This window comes from Cryptococcus depauperatus, chromosome 5, assembly GCF_001720195.1.
Source record: "Cryptococcus depauperatus CBS 7841 chromosome 5, complete sequence".
Taxonomy (NCBI): Eukaryota; Fungi; Basidiomycota; class Tremellomycetes; order Tremellales; family Cryptococcaceae; genus Cryptococcus; species Cryptococcus depauperatus.
The window spans coordinates 717903-732202 of NC_089472.1; the positions used below are offsets into that span (position 1 = coordinate 717903).

General features: G+C 43.2%; 5 protein-coding genes and 1 non-coding gene across 6 annotated transcripts; 4 read left to right on the top strand and 2 right to left on the bottom strand.

The window, feature by feature from the left end:
* Positions 1 to 933: 933 nt before the first annotated feature.
* L203_104419 (uncharacterized protein) lies at positions 934 to 2565 on the bottom strand (the record flags this gene model as incomplete). The annotated part of the gene is made up of 1 exon (XM_066213805.1): positions 934 to 2565. The coding sequence occupies one exon, from the start codon at positions 2563 to 2565 to the stop codon at positions 934 to 936; it is 1632 nt and encodes a 543-aa protein (XP_066069902.1).
* Positions 2566 to 3109: 544 nt separating this feature from the next.
* On the top strand, positions 3110 to 4574 carry L203_104420 (uncharacterized protein; the record flags this gene model as incomplete). The annotated part of the gene is made up of 4 exons (XM_066213806.1): positions 3110 to 3141; positions 3260 to 3599; positions 3665 to 4322; positions 4381 to 4574. The coding sequence occupies 4 exons, from the start codon at positions 3110 to 3112 to the stop codon at positions 4572 to 4574; spliced, it is 1224 nt and encodes a 407-aa protein (XP_066069903.1).
* A 1637-nt stretch (positions 4575 to 6211) lies between these two features.
* On the top strand, positions 6212 to 7603 carry L203_104421 (uncharacterized protein; the record flags this gene model as incomplete). The annotated part of the gene is made up of 6 exons (XM_066213807.1): positions 6212 to 6353; positions 6434 to 6487; positions 6537 to 6756; positions 6803 to 6948; positions 6999 to 7253; positions 7353 to 7603. The coding sequence occupies 6 exons, from the start codon at positions 6212 to 6214 to the stop codon at positions 7601 to 7603; spliced, it is 1068 nt and encodes a 355-aa protein (XP_066069904.1).
* Positions 7604 to 7907: 304 nt separating this feature from the next.
* L203_104422 (uncharacterized protein) lies at positions 7908 to 9736 on the bottom strand (the record flags this gene model as incomplete). Its single annotated transcript, XM_066213808.1, has 6 exons — positions 7908 to 7954; positions 8130 to 8339; positions 8419 to 8532; positions 8582 to 9047; positions 9098 to 9488; positions 9543 to 9736. 6 exons carry the CDS (start codon positions 9734 to 9736, stop codon positions 7908 to 7910), a joined length of 1422 nt encoding a protein of 473 aa, XP_066069905.1.
* Positions 9737 to 10510: 774 nt separating this feature from the next.
* L203_104423 (uncharacterized protein) lies at positions 10511 to 12696 on the top strand (the record flags this gene model as incomplete). Its single annotated transcript, XM_066213809.1, has 2 exons — positions 10511 to 10735; positions 10783 to 12696. The coding sequence occupies 2 exons, from the start codon at positions 10511 to 10513 to the stop codon at positions 12694 to 12696; spliced, it is 2139 nt and encodes a 712-aa protein (XP_066069906.1).
* A 1269-nt stretch (positions 12697 to 13965) lies between these two features.
* Positions 13966 to 14064, top strand: L203_104424. Its single transcript has one exon. It is a non-coding gene; the product is annotated as a tRNA-Asn (tRNA).
* The last annotated feature ends 236 nt before the right edge of the window (positions 14065 to 14300 follow it).

Here is a 14300-nt window from a genome sequence, read left to right on the forward strand (position 1 = left end):
AACACATTGTTCAATAGATTTTTTAAGAATAGCTTATTGAGAAAGAGCAGACGACAAAATGTATTGAAGAAAAGAACGAGGATACAGTTTTTGTATGACCAAATATGGTCAAGTGTTGCGACAAATTGTAGGATAAAGACCAATTAATACGTAGCCTTGGCAAATATATACCAAAATTGCTCAAAAGTGTGTCATCCCGATATTAGCCAAGGAAACCAACAAGCATAAACGCTGTCATATCATTTATGTACATTATAATTATAGAATTTCAATATGATAATATGAATAAAATACCAAGATACCTAAATCTATCTAGCCCTGTTGGCATGCTAGCAAAATGTGCTAATAGTAAGTTTTAGTATGACTTTTGAAAACGACGAATTGACATGAGATGTCGAGCAAATTACTAAGGAATTCAAAACTAGCCCTAAGCAAACATCAAAATTATTAGAATTAGACTCCAATATGACACATTGGTAACTTCTTGCTTTGGATAAGCAAGTCGAGAGCAACTGAGCAAGAATAGATTGCAGATCAAGTGTTAAATAGCAACACATGACTATGTTGATAACACTATAACCAAAATTGTATCACGTTCATCATCTGTTGTGAAATTGTATGGAGCGCTGTAGATGAAGGTCAGCCAGTGGGATAAAAAGTGATCGAGAAAAAGATTTGGATACCCAACGTAGATTGGGAAAATAGCGACAAAGCCAAAACTTACTGCATCAAGATTTTGTTGACTGTTTTTATAATCCCCTACTCCTCTTGGTAAAATGTGCTACTTTCACTGGCCCTTTGAGCCGAGACAAACCAAGGAAAACACGCCTGTTCATACTATCCATAGCGATTGTCGTTAGCCTTGCTGTCTACAAGATAACTTATTTGACGACTTACGCATTCTTGCCGTTATCCTCTTACCTCCAACGACCTCTACACATCTGCGCTATTTGCTGTTCGGTTTGTCGCTCGTGTGAAGATGATTCCAATCCCAGGAATCTCAGTTGAAGGCTGGGATATTCCGGCCTTTGTTTCATTAATTGGATTCGCTTTAGCTTTCTGTATAGCTTTTGCATCCTGTGGTGTGTAGTCCCATTGCAACGCGTTCCCGCTATCAGTTAAGTTCGTAATGGGAGAGGATATGGAGTCATGATTAGCCGAGGTAATAGCAGTAGATGGGGTAGTAATCTCATCCTCGTCACTGCTGGAAGAACGCGACTGATGCTTGTCGGTTACTGAGTTTGGGCTGGCTGGAAGCGAAATACCTGACAATCTCAAAACTTTTGTACCTGACATAGGTTTTGATCCGTACGCCAGAGATGTTAATTCGCATGGAGGGTGTCGACGAGTGAAGCCAGAAGAAGCCGAGGACATGGAACGATTGAGAGTTGCTTGACATGGGACAGATTGAGACGGTGTTGAGATGATGAAAGAATGAGAAGATGGGTGACTGTATGAGACAGAATAAGGCTCAGCGCGGCTCGTACTTGTAGCCCTTACACGCATCTTCTCCGTCGTAGGTTTTGTAGGGATGGACGCTCCATCGACAGTTATGGTCTGACGGCGCCGAGTGACGTCTGTAATAGTATTAGCAGACCCCTGTTGCCTTACTCCATTGTTGGTGTTGATTGATTTGGAGCGATTGAGAAAGTCAGAATGAGGTAAACCAAAGAGCTGAGCGGCTGGAAGAGATCCACGTCGGGAAAGACTAGGCGGGACTGGAGCAGCCAAGGTCTTCTGTTGGAACATTATACTTCTCGGCTTTTTTGTATGCGGTGGAGCAACCGAAGTAATAGAGCAGAAAGATTGTGCAACACCCGGCACTGAAGGGCTGGGAAGTGGAGCTGACAAAGGTGCTGGCAGACAGTCAACAGCTGGTAATGAGGCTAGAGATGTCTGAGTATTAACAGAGCATGAGTTGGGGCGCCTGCGGCCAACTTTAGGCACAGCCGTTGAATCAGAGTCGATAAAGTCCTTCCTAGTCACGAAAGGAGACGAATAGCTTAGCTGAGAATATAACGGGGCTTGAAAAGATACGCTTGCTGGCTGTCTGGCCCATGTAGCGGTCGAATTTTGAGTAAGGCGACGAGGATGTGGTAAGTTATAGCCAGACATTCCATTAAAATCTGGGTACTCAAAAGGTCCTTGCTCTGCTACTGGTGTGCCTGGAAGATGCTGTTTTGAAAAAGCGCCAGATGTCAAATCGTCTGTGGGAGTATTATTTTCGAGATCAGCAGAGGGAGACCGTGAGACAGCTCTTGGATCTGAAACAGCGGAATAGGCAAAGTCACAGGAAGACGAGGGAACACCCAAACGAGGCTTGCTATTTGCACGTGTTTTGTCCCACTTTGGCAGTTGTAGTTCTCCGTATGCCTGCGCATCTACCTCCTTGCTCTGCTCATTAGGTTCTGCAATGTCTGTAATTGATACCTCGCATACCGCCTTTTCCAGTTCACACAAAGGCGTGAGAAGAGCTTCAGGCGGATTAGTCAACGAAGAGTCTGAGGATCGTGGCGACTCTGCTGGCGATATCATGGCAATTCGATCATGAGACGCCAAGTACATGAGGCCTCTCTGCTTTGTTTGATTAAAATGCTGCGAGTATTAGTGAGGTCTTTTTGTGTTTCTGAGATGGAAAAGCAAATTCAAAATGAAAGATATTAATCATTAATTATATATTTCCACGCGATGGGAGCGGCTGATCAATGAACGTTGATCCGTGCCTGAAGATAATTGGATTTAGAACCTATACATAAATCCAGAACCTAGCTTAAACTTTGATTCCGCCTTTATTCCTGTAGGGGAGAAATTTAATTCCGCTAACATTAGTGGCAATCTCCTGATAGGCGCGGAACATCTCTTACTTAGGCGTGAACGGCAAAAACCACTTTAGATATCTAAATGATATATTGGCAAGCTTCAATCCTTAATGGGAGACATTAGTCACGTGACTTTGGAACAACGCGTCACGTCGACGGTTGACCGGACTGTTTCTTTCGCATCATTTGTTGATTTTTATCTTTCATGAAATCATTCTCGTTGCTTTTCCATTTGTATTTCTTCTTACATCTTGGTTGGTCTGTCTCCGCGCAGACGTTAAGAGTCTTCAATGCCTACTCCGCTTACACGGCAGACAGAATCGTACGTCCATGTCGTTAGCCGTACATTGATTCCGCATCTACGTCAAGCTAGGCGCTTCCGTCGTTGGGCCCTTGACAAAGTCCGCCCCGACAATACGGCGCTGATGGCGCTTTATTAGCTTTAACTCCTCAACGGCCACGATTGTACCAGAGTCTCGAAAGAGAGCAGGCCCAGCTCGAAACACTCGTTCCCGCACTTCTTATGCAAAACATCAACCTTGTCAAGAAATAGTTTCAGCCCAATCTGTTCCTCCAGATGCACATACACTGTCGCTATCTCAGACATCCCAGTCTGCTCATTATGACATCCGCAATGTACCAGCTAGGATGTTGCGACCGCAAGATAGTTTGGAGAGAAGAATCAATTCGGCGATAGGTGTTGAAGGGGGAGATGATGGTTTAATTGGGTTATTGACGACTCAAGATGTTCCCCATAACCCTTTATCTGGTTGGAGCTTTGTAAGCATTATTTTGATACCCTTGTTGGGGATTTGGATTTTTATTTGTATTGATAATTACCAAAGCTGAAAGATTCTCAACCTTCCGATGTTGAAGATATACAGAATCAGGCTCTTGATGCGGAAACTTTTTTGAAAGAAATGGACGTAGACAAAGAGGGCTTCGCTGCATTTTCGCCTTCACTTTCTTCCTTGTCTAACATGCCCACTTCTCCGTTTGATCATGGTCTTGCCCCATCACCCCAACAAGTTCATGATCATAGACACCAGCAAGCGTATGAAAATTATCGCCCTGATACGGCAATGTCTTGGCACTCTGGTACTGAGGGGAGTCTGGATAATTCAGACCTGTATTCTACGACCGATATAGATACAGAGGAAGATGAAGGATTCCCTCGTCCTGTCTTGGGAAAATCAAATGACAATGACCTGGGATTAGGATCCATGAATATAGATCATACAGATGTACCTTCCTCAACACTCAATTCTCCCCTATGTGAAATGACTTCTCACGTTTCTCCACAAGATTTACATGGAGACTCGCCACTATTGAAGCCTGTCACTTTCAAACATCATCTTTTGATACAAAACAATGTTGGACACGAACAAATTAAGGCTGGAAGGCACGATATTTACAGAAAAGGCAAGACAGGTGTAAAGATTGAGGAACTACGCGCTTTTGGAATATCTCAAGAAGAACAAAAACGAAAAGAACGATTAGAACGTGCGTTCGCTTATCTTTTGGTTTTATTAACTTATGTCATGATTAATTACCACCATAGACCGTAGAGATATCAACCGCCGTTCTGCTCAGAAACATCGCTTGCGGCGAAAAGAGGAAATTGAATCTATGCAACGGCAAATCTCATCTCGTGAAGCTCGAATTCGAGAGTTGGAAAGAGATTTGGCAGTTGAAAAGGCGAGGAATGCGCAGCTAAGAGGTTTGCTTAATAGCAAACTAGGGTCTATGCCCTAATCCTTGACTGGTGTTTTCAGGCTGGGTTGTTTGGTCCGAATAGTAAGTCAAGTTTGAATAGTTTCTGTATATAAAGTCAGCCCAAGTTGATCCTCCATCGATCAGGTGTGCATCCTACATAATCCTTGCAGTTTTTGCCACAATGTTTGAATCGGCCGCTTTGTTCGTACGCCTAGCGTAATATACCACTCTTTGGTCCCCTTTGTCACATATGCCAACCATTCATATACGTCAGAATTTTGAAAACGGGTCGTATAAATGACAAACAAAATCTAGAATTTTGGAAGATTTGAGATATGAGTTCTTTGTGCTATGTTGGAAAAATGCCCTGAGCTTGGATGTGATATGCATCTGCAGCTCACAATACGACCAAGAGGGAAAATGACGAAAAGAAGATGAGCACTTGAAGGACTATCTGGTGTGATGGCTATCTGTCAGTATTGATTGTATTTTTTGGGGTTTGGATGTATCTTGTGGTGATCTCAGAGCTGCATTAATAGGTCTTGGACATTCTGGCTCACAAGATTAGAGCGAAACCCAATAATATTGATTAATCGACAGAAACCAGCATCAAGTATAGATTGAACAAATCGAGCAATACCATGTCGACATGTCATTCGTTACATCTGTTTTGAAGTGATTGTGTTTTGACGACCTCTACAGAATACTTCATGCATTGAACTCCTGTGCTTCTTTGCCAAGTTTTAAAAGCCTCCAATTCATCCTTTCTGTCCATTTTCTACTTTTGTACATATGGCTTGCATTTGCCTTTGGTCTATGTAGTTTAAGGTAAAACATTGTCATGTTTCTAAACATCTCATGAATAAAGAAAACCAGTAATTGCAATCTGGACCATACCACTGCGCTCTTGAAGCATATGATGAGCTTCAAATACTGTCTCAAGTTGATGGTTTAGTAATCTCAAAGGTTATCACTGTTCTCTTTCGGCAAACTTGTCACATAGCTCCTAAATACAAAACTACTTGGTTCCAGTCAGAGATATATTAGACAAGTCTGACTACCTTAGCAAGGTCGGTTATTAGTGAAAGCTATTTGAAGATGCAACCTGGGTAATCCTATCAGCTAGACGAGTTTGTCCAACTTTAATCCTCTCAACTCGTTTACAAACTTGTCTGGTATGGGCACTCTCTCTGTACCCCTGTGCCTTTAGCATACCTTGTAAGCCCATCGACATTAGTATCCTGAGATGACTTGCCATGTACTGGCCAGTCGTGGCCCACAAAACGTTTCTCTTACAGCTGTATCAAGCACTGCTTCCACAGCTACCCCAGTTCCAACATCCACCACCAGAATCTTTTCTTTTGAAGCTTATTATAAGCCATCCTGGATGCTCAAAATTCCGCGAATATGTGATGCAACAGACACCTATTCAAATTGTTAACAAAGAGAAAAATCTCAAGGTGGAGATCGTAATGTTGAATGATCGCCGGTTAGGAACAATCTTCACCAATAAATAGTAATTGATACGAAAAACAAGACAGCAGTCCTTATCAATTCTCCGTCATTTTACGTAATGGCATTACATGAAGTTGCTTGCTTTCTCTTTTTTGATTCCGTCACCAACACCGCTTTGTTGAGATTTATTTTTATTCTTTCAGTTAAAACTTGAATTTAACATGCCTATCAACGTTACGTACGATGATTTTGACCCACTTGTGGTCTATTCCGACTACTCTCAATGGTGGACACCCAATCCACAGGATCATCCAGACTGGTACAATGCGACTGCCGACGTGACAAGTGTTCCATGGCATGAAGGTCCGTCTGACGCTTTATAGACGAGCAGGGTGCTACGAGAGTAGCAGAAAAAGTTTGACCTTGGCTGATTCCTTCTCCAGCAACCATACATTACACCACTACGCCAGGGGCTAATTTCTCATTCAACTTTTCGTGTACGCTTGTTCTCTTTCTTTGCAGCATTCTAGTGTTAATTCCAGACAGCAACATCTGCGTGGATATATGGTGCGGCAGGTACGACTACTACAAACTATACTATTGTTCTTGATGGCGTCTCTTCTTCCCACTCGGCGACTAACTCTTCCAATGGCCGGACGTTGTTGTGGAGTGCATCAGGCCTGAATCAAGGTGCACATAATGTAGTACTAAAGAATGATGGAAGTGGTATTGGAGTCGACGCCGTTGTTATCGAATATGATATTGGGTAAGCGGTGACCAGTATGAAAAACAGCTGTTAACATGGCATGCAGGGGAAACCCCTCAAATACTACGATAGACAATACTGACTCTTCTATCACGTATTCTGGGAATTGGGAATCAAACAACGGTGCTTTTTATGGCGGCACAAGCTCGTACACCAAGGGTTTTGATAACAAATTCTCGTTTAATTTCACTGGTGAGTATATCTTAGTTCCAAAATTGCAGACCTAACACAATTTTGTATAGGATCTGCTTTGTATATCTTTGGTGACCAAGTCAATGATCATGGCCTATTTTCAATATATTTCAACAAGTCTTCCATTCCTTTCTCAACCTTATCCGGACGTTCAGGTTGTGGTACGCCCAATGGGAAAATTGAAAAAACATGCGAGAAGCTAGGGACTTTGAAGGCTTTTGTCGGTGGACTTGGACAAGGGGAACATATGGTGGAAGTTGTGAATGGAGGGGCGGAAGGGACTAGGACAGAGGCCACATTCTTTGGTAAGTCTCTTTGTGTTTCGTTCAGAGATGATTCAAAGCCGTTATGGGAGTACCAGCTAAGACGAATCACTGACGCGTAAATATTTGTAACACCTTCAGACTTTGACTACTTGGTTTACTCTCAACCTTCTTCGTATCCGTCTTTCACCATTGATCCAATGTGTTCAAACGGCATTTGTTCATCTTCTACATTGACAACTGGAACAGCAACATCGGCAACCTCCGCTGCATCTGGTACAAACGGCAGTGGGAAGGCAAGCGGTGCTGAGAGGTTGACGCCAGGTTTGGGAGTTATCATGTGGATGGGGATCGTGGGGGCTTGGATGGGGAAGAAGCTGTGGATTCGATGACTGAAAATGTATCTCTTATGTTTGTAGCTGATTGTAATCATTGTTTATTCAATGGGAAGGACAATTTCAAAATAGCTATACTGCTGCAGAAAATTAACTTATGTCTGCAAATAACTTAATCAAATTCAAGATACATTTCATTTATTTGGTTCTTCCTAAGCTAGACAAAACTGCGTGTATAGAACTTTAATTAACTCTCAATTAAATTGTTTTTGATATCAAGACCCAGCTCCCACCCCTCACCTAAGCGGCAGAAAAACGTTTGATTGTATAACAGAGTTGAAATGTTAAACTTGTTACTCGTCTAATATTTTGGATAGTTAGCAGTGGCAACAAACTTATTGCGTTCATCTGCATTGACAGGGGAAGATGAAAGAAAATAAAAGTCAGCTCCACCGGCCAATAGAGGTATTTGATTTCCAAACAAAAGACCAAACCAATTATATTGGTAGTGGTGGAAAACCCCAAGATTTCGGGTGGAGCTTGGCTCGAACGTGCAATGACGGAAAAAGAAATCATGACTCACCTTTGGTATCGTAGCTACTATCAACAGGTCCCATTAAAAGCTTCACAATCCACATGCTTGGATCCAAGCTTATACCGCTTTTGCGCATCATTTCAGCCTGCTCAGCCTCAAAGTTTGAAGTACAGTCGACGAGAGCACCAATAATAGGATGGTTGTCTATTTCTTCGAGGAACTTTTGAGCCTTCAAGTCATTGCCAACTTGCGCAAATTCTGTGGTTATGACGTAAACATTATTTCAAGAACAGGTCAAAGAGCATATATTTCCACTCCTTAGAAAATGAGAACTCACGGTAGCTGATAGCATCAGGTCCGTATCTGCTTCTCTTCAACTCCTGATCCGTTTTAAGGATAACATTAAAGATTTCATCTTTGGATTCGCCCGCAGGAGATCCATCAGTAATGGCTATAAAAAATTAGCAGATGTATCACAAGCCATCATGAGAGAGAATCACTGATGATAACAACAGGCTTTTGCAATCCATTGCTTCTGGCTGGACCAAGAACCAAGGGCTGTAAAACTTTGTTCCATAGACCGGTACCCAAAGGTGTCAAACCGCTGAATTTGACCTGCTGTACCAACTGGATAGCCTGGAGTTCCGAGGTGATATTGTTGCCTTGGAGGTTTGAGTTCATAAACCGAACTTGGATACCATCGTGGTCAAACAGAGAAGTTGCAAATGCCACTCGAGAAAGTATGAGTTTGAGGTCCTCAATACGCTCACCACCTTCTTCGAAAGCCATAGACCCGGAATCATCGACGTAGATAATGACATCAAACAACGCCAGTTTGGCTAGGTCACTCGCAAGCTCTGCAGGAAGTTTCCATTCAGATGCAATCTTGCTGAGAGCACCAGACTGTGCAATTCGCTGGGCAATAGGTTCAAGCGACCCAGGGGGGTAAAATGCACTCAGTTTTTGCTTATCACCAGCCATCAGCGTACAAAAATACTTTTGTAGAAGCAACATACATCCTGGACACAATGCTGCAAAACGCCAACTAAATATTGAGGGTTTGAAAGGCCGTTAGCAGCAGGGCCTGACCCAGCAGCCATTGCGCTAGGTCCATTATAAGGAGGAGGTTGTTGGCCATACTGCTGACCTGGGAGATGCGACCCAGGCTGCTGAGGATATTGTTGACCATATTGACCTGGCTGCTGGCCATACTGTTGCTGAGATTGCCCATACTGACCTGGTTGTTGGCCATACTGGCCCTGACCGGGCTGCTGGCCATATTGTTGCCCATACTGCTGCCCATATGCAGGTTGAGGCTGGCTGGCTTGCTGACCAGGTTGCTGGCCAGGTTGTTGGCCATACTGGGCTGGAGGAACATATTGGCCTTGAGCAGGGTTTGTGCCAGGTCTGCATTTGCGGGTTAGTAATTGGTTACATTGGTTAGAGATAACATGAACGTACCGGGCTCCAGGAACCGGAGGCGCACCAGGAGAAGGGTACTGCTGCTGACCATAGCCATACTGTTGCTGCTGACCATACTGACCCTGCTGTGGCTGTTGTCCATACTGTTGCTGGGGAGCACCCGTTTGAACGCTGGCACCGCCTGCGCCAACGCCAGCGTTATTTGCAGCTGCGAGTTTTGAAGCAAGTCCCATTCTTGTTGGTTGGAATGAAAAAGATTGTATAAATCAAAATGGAAATGGAATTCAAGATTAATAAATCCATCCCAGAATACGGAAGGCGATCCTAGCGGCGAGTGGCACAGCATAGATGATGACGTGGCGTTTGTCGTCATCACATGTGGATGACACGTGGCTTTCGCCTGTCAGTTACATGTTCTCTCCAAACTTAAAGTCTATATAAAACAATGTAATTAAGCATATAGCATTAATTAAGGCATATTAACTTTTTTCGTATAGGCTTGAGTGCCTCACTGTAATTAAGAGTTTTATTACTTAAGGTTCTGTTAGAAACGCTTAAGGTCGAATACCACAAAACTAGCACTGGTGGTACATATGAAATGAAGTACCAAAGAGAAACTATTCTATCTACAATTTATATATTCTATGTTGATGAAAATTTCCAGGTTTTCCCATGTGGCAGCGTGAAATGCCATGCACTTACAGTTATATGCATATTAAAAGCCTTACATGCATTTATTAACAATTTTTTTTACATGATTTTATAACAGTAAATACTGTAATTACGAATAATGACCCGTTAGGATAAAATAGATTTAAAAAGACTGTAAATAATTAAAGTTGCCCGAATGTTTGTTTTCGTCTTCATCATTCGAATTGTATCTGTATTTATAACATTCTTACAGACCTTTTAATTCGACATTGCTCTTCTACTTACGACCTAACGCCGTGTATATCTGCAGTTACGACCCGTTGTCAACACTCGTTCTTACACATCCATCATCCCAAATGAACACTCACTCTCCTCCTCTTCCAAATCTACATTCGCTATCCATTTCCCCTCCGCCTCATTCGCAGCAGCAAGCCGCGTACTCGGCTTATCCAACAAGGTACAGTGGTGTTTTTGGCCCACTTAATGGCATCGGCGGGATAGGTATTGGGACCGTCCTCCCGCCTGGCAGTCCCGACTGGTCCAGCGGCGGAAAACGTAGCTCTAGGTCTGGGCTGCCGTCTGTAAGTCTGAAAGTGCTTCTTGTGGTCATCAATTGACAATGTTGTAGAATTGGTACGATCCGCCGGAATATCGCGATCCTTCTCCTCCCTCGACACTTTCTCCGCCGTCCTCTGTGCCTACGACGGCATCCTCAAACCATCACTCGCATCCATCATACACTCTTCAACCACAACCATCCTATCCTAATGGTAGCTATCCCATACCCATGGGGCTTGTTGGGACACCCAGTCCTCCTCCGATGAGTTTTGTTCCCATGGCGAGTTTTCCGCAACACCCATATGGTGTGGGCAATAGGAACGCCCAGCAGGCTCCACAACAGCAACAACAACTTCATAATCAAGCAAATGGATGGCGTTCAGGCTACGCTCTTCCCCCACCAACGTCAGACATCATTCCGACTGCAATTGTTATCAAGAACATCCCTTTTTCCATCTCCCGTGACACCCTTTTGTCCATCATATCATCCCTGTCAGCCCCACTACCTTATGCATTCAACTACCACCATGATAATGGCGTATTCAGAGGGCTCGCGTTCGCCAATTTTAGAGAAGAGGACGAGGCTCGTAGAGTGGTTGCAGCCCTCAACGGGTACGATGTCCAAGGCAGAAAATTACGTGTAGAGTATAAGAAAGTGTTGCAACCCGGGGAAAAAGACAAAATTGAGCGAGAAAAAGCTTTGAAGAGGATGAGATCTCTGCAATTCGACAGGAAAGACATGGTATCACTATCTCTTCCGCAGCGGAATCCAATATCCTTGGTTCAAGGAGGCTATGATTCGCCACCGCACTCTGCTTCGTCAACTTCTCAATCACATTCTTCTAATCCTTCGCAGTCCCATAATCAAACGCAAAGCCAGCTTGACATGAATGACCCCTCCACTCTTGATATTTATTCAAGAATACTAGTTTTCAAAGAGGATCGCATGCGCGATGAACTCGCCTTCTCCAAGAACCTTACTGAGTCTGAACGCAGAATTGTGCACCTGGTAGCTCAGAGATTAGGGCTATCCACTACAGCTCGAGACGACTCTGTCGTTGTCACTCGTATCCCACAGCCTGCTCCATCTGCCCCTGTACCTCAACTCTTACACTCTACATCTGCATACCTATCTGCTTACCCAACTGCCCCTGCACCAACGGACAGCCCGAATTTGCGATATAAGAAATCCATGCCTGACTTGCGTGGATTTAATGGCCCTGTAGTAAGTCGTGACCCAACCAGAAGTCTGACGCCTCAAAGAAGCAGTGGCAACTTGCGTTCCGGCGCCGATGGCATTTCTAATATCGCGTCTGGAGTCCTAGGCAGAGAATATTCTTCCATGGGAGCTGCTTCCACTAGAAAACTGAACGGATCTTCGAGCTCATTTGACCAGGGGTTTAATGGTATATTTGGCAGGGGTCATGACATTCCACCTGTTCCTCCCTTGCCCTCTGCTTTCAACACTAGTTCACACAATAAAGGTGCCTACTCTGTGTCGTCATTAAATGGTATTGCCACCAACGGGGTCAATGGTAGTGGAAGGATTTCGCCGGAAGATTTGCTCTCTCCAGTTAGTGTCACAAGCTTTTCCGGTCAGCAGTCTCAGAACCTTTCTTCCCCTCAGCCTTTCCAACCTCAACTTCAAGGACTAGGCCAAGCAGCTCAGGCAGTCAGGAACCCCCGAGGTCCTGCCGGTGAATCTCGTGGTTTTACTTCCAATCCCGCCGCCAACGTTGGTCTCCGATCCATGCCCAGTCGAAGCATGATGGCTCCACCACCCCTTCCTTCTTCTGCCTCATCGTCCATACATCCGCCTACTTCTTCTGCTTCGTCGCTTTCCAATTCTGGAGCAGGAACAATAGGTTTAGGACCTGGGAGCACAGCCAGTAGTTTAAGAGAGGGAAGCGTAGGCAATGGTCTTGGCGGGAAGGGCGACAAAGAAGGAGAGACAATGAGGACACGCGAGAGCCTTGAGATTTGATTGTGAATATATTACCATTGATGAAATTGTAAGCCTTTCTTGAAATTGGACGTTATGGTGATGCTGACGGATTTGGTATCAGTGTTCAAAAGCGCTCTTGCGAATGAAGTTTAAACGTATTACGAACAAAGACGAGATGTAGCTAGAGTCATTTTCTTGCTTTTGTTTCTTTTGGTCTTCTTCAGCTGCTTCTTCCGTGAGTAAACAATTATTGTGGAAAATATCAAGACCTATACTCATTCAAATATGATTAGATACTTGACACACGTCTATAAACTTCTCAGTTCATTATTTGTATTGAGAAGTTTATCTCTATCGTTCCTACACACATTGATTTCTTTGACATCCAGCAATACAAATTCAATGTCCCGTTTATATCTACGGTTGATTCATTAACTCTACAATCCCTTCACTCGCCAAAAATGCGTTTAGAGCTTTACATACATACTGGCAATGTCAATCGGAAATGGTTAGCCTGAGATGGGCAGAAGGTGGAGTATACATACATTAAAAAGGGCCCGAAGACGATTACAAAAAGATCAAAGTGGTCTTAATCTAATCTCTATCGCCTCTCTGACAATTTTTCTTTCGTCTTTCAGCTTCATCTTTTCATTGGTTTTTTTATTGTTTGATGATAGACTTATTTCTCTTTCCTCTATTTTCTTTTCAATTTCTACTATCTCACGCAAAGCTCTCTTTTTTTCCATTAAGAAAAACGAAACGAATCACAATTACAAACAAGTATTGATAGAGTACTCATGTGTATGATTGATGACACAAGTTATGCATGTTCTTGTACGAGCGTGGGATTGGCAAAACTTTTAAGTTAATGACTTATTATCGATCTTAAACGTCGCTTCTCTTAACAACTAGCTGATCATGCCAGTGAATGAAAGTGCTTATTTGTAGACACCCCTTGCATACTTGGCTTTGGATATTAGATCATTTCGTCAATTCAAGGTTATGGCAATGGAGACGACGCAGCGAAACTGTCTCCAGACATCTGTAAGCTAATTCATGCAGAGTGCTCTTAAGTTGCATCTTGCAAGTCATGTTGATAGACTCAACAAAAACAGTGATCAGTTAAGACAAAAAATTTACCTGAGTCGCACAAGATATTGGAGATAGTCCGAAAGACAACGGCACTTGATACTTTTGCTGTTTCCGAGTGAAAACTACAGTTGAAGATTTAACGTGCAGGGTTTTCAACATATATACCCATATTTTCGAGATATAACATGTTTCGTCTAAGAGAAAGGCGAAACCAATTGCCCCGTGGCTGAGTTGGTTACAGCGGTTGACTGTTATTATTACCATGTGGTAATTTAACTGATCAGACGGTCGAGAGTTCGAGTCTCTCCGGGGCAGTTTTTTTCCCTCCACGTTTTTTGGTGGGCCGTCGTTTTTTCTTTATCTAACTATTCTCTCAGTCATCAAAGCTCTATCTTCGTGCATCCTTGGTGCTAAAAAGGGAGAGGGAAGTTTATTTTCAAGGTATGACTGGTGGAATGACACTCTATAGAGTTATTGAATATGAAGAGGCCTTTGAGTATAATATAATACTCAAAATATCTTTTGATAAACTATAGACCAAGTAAATAATA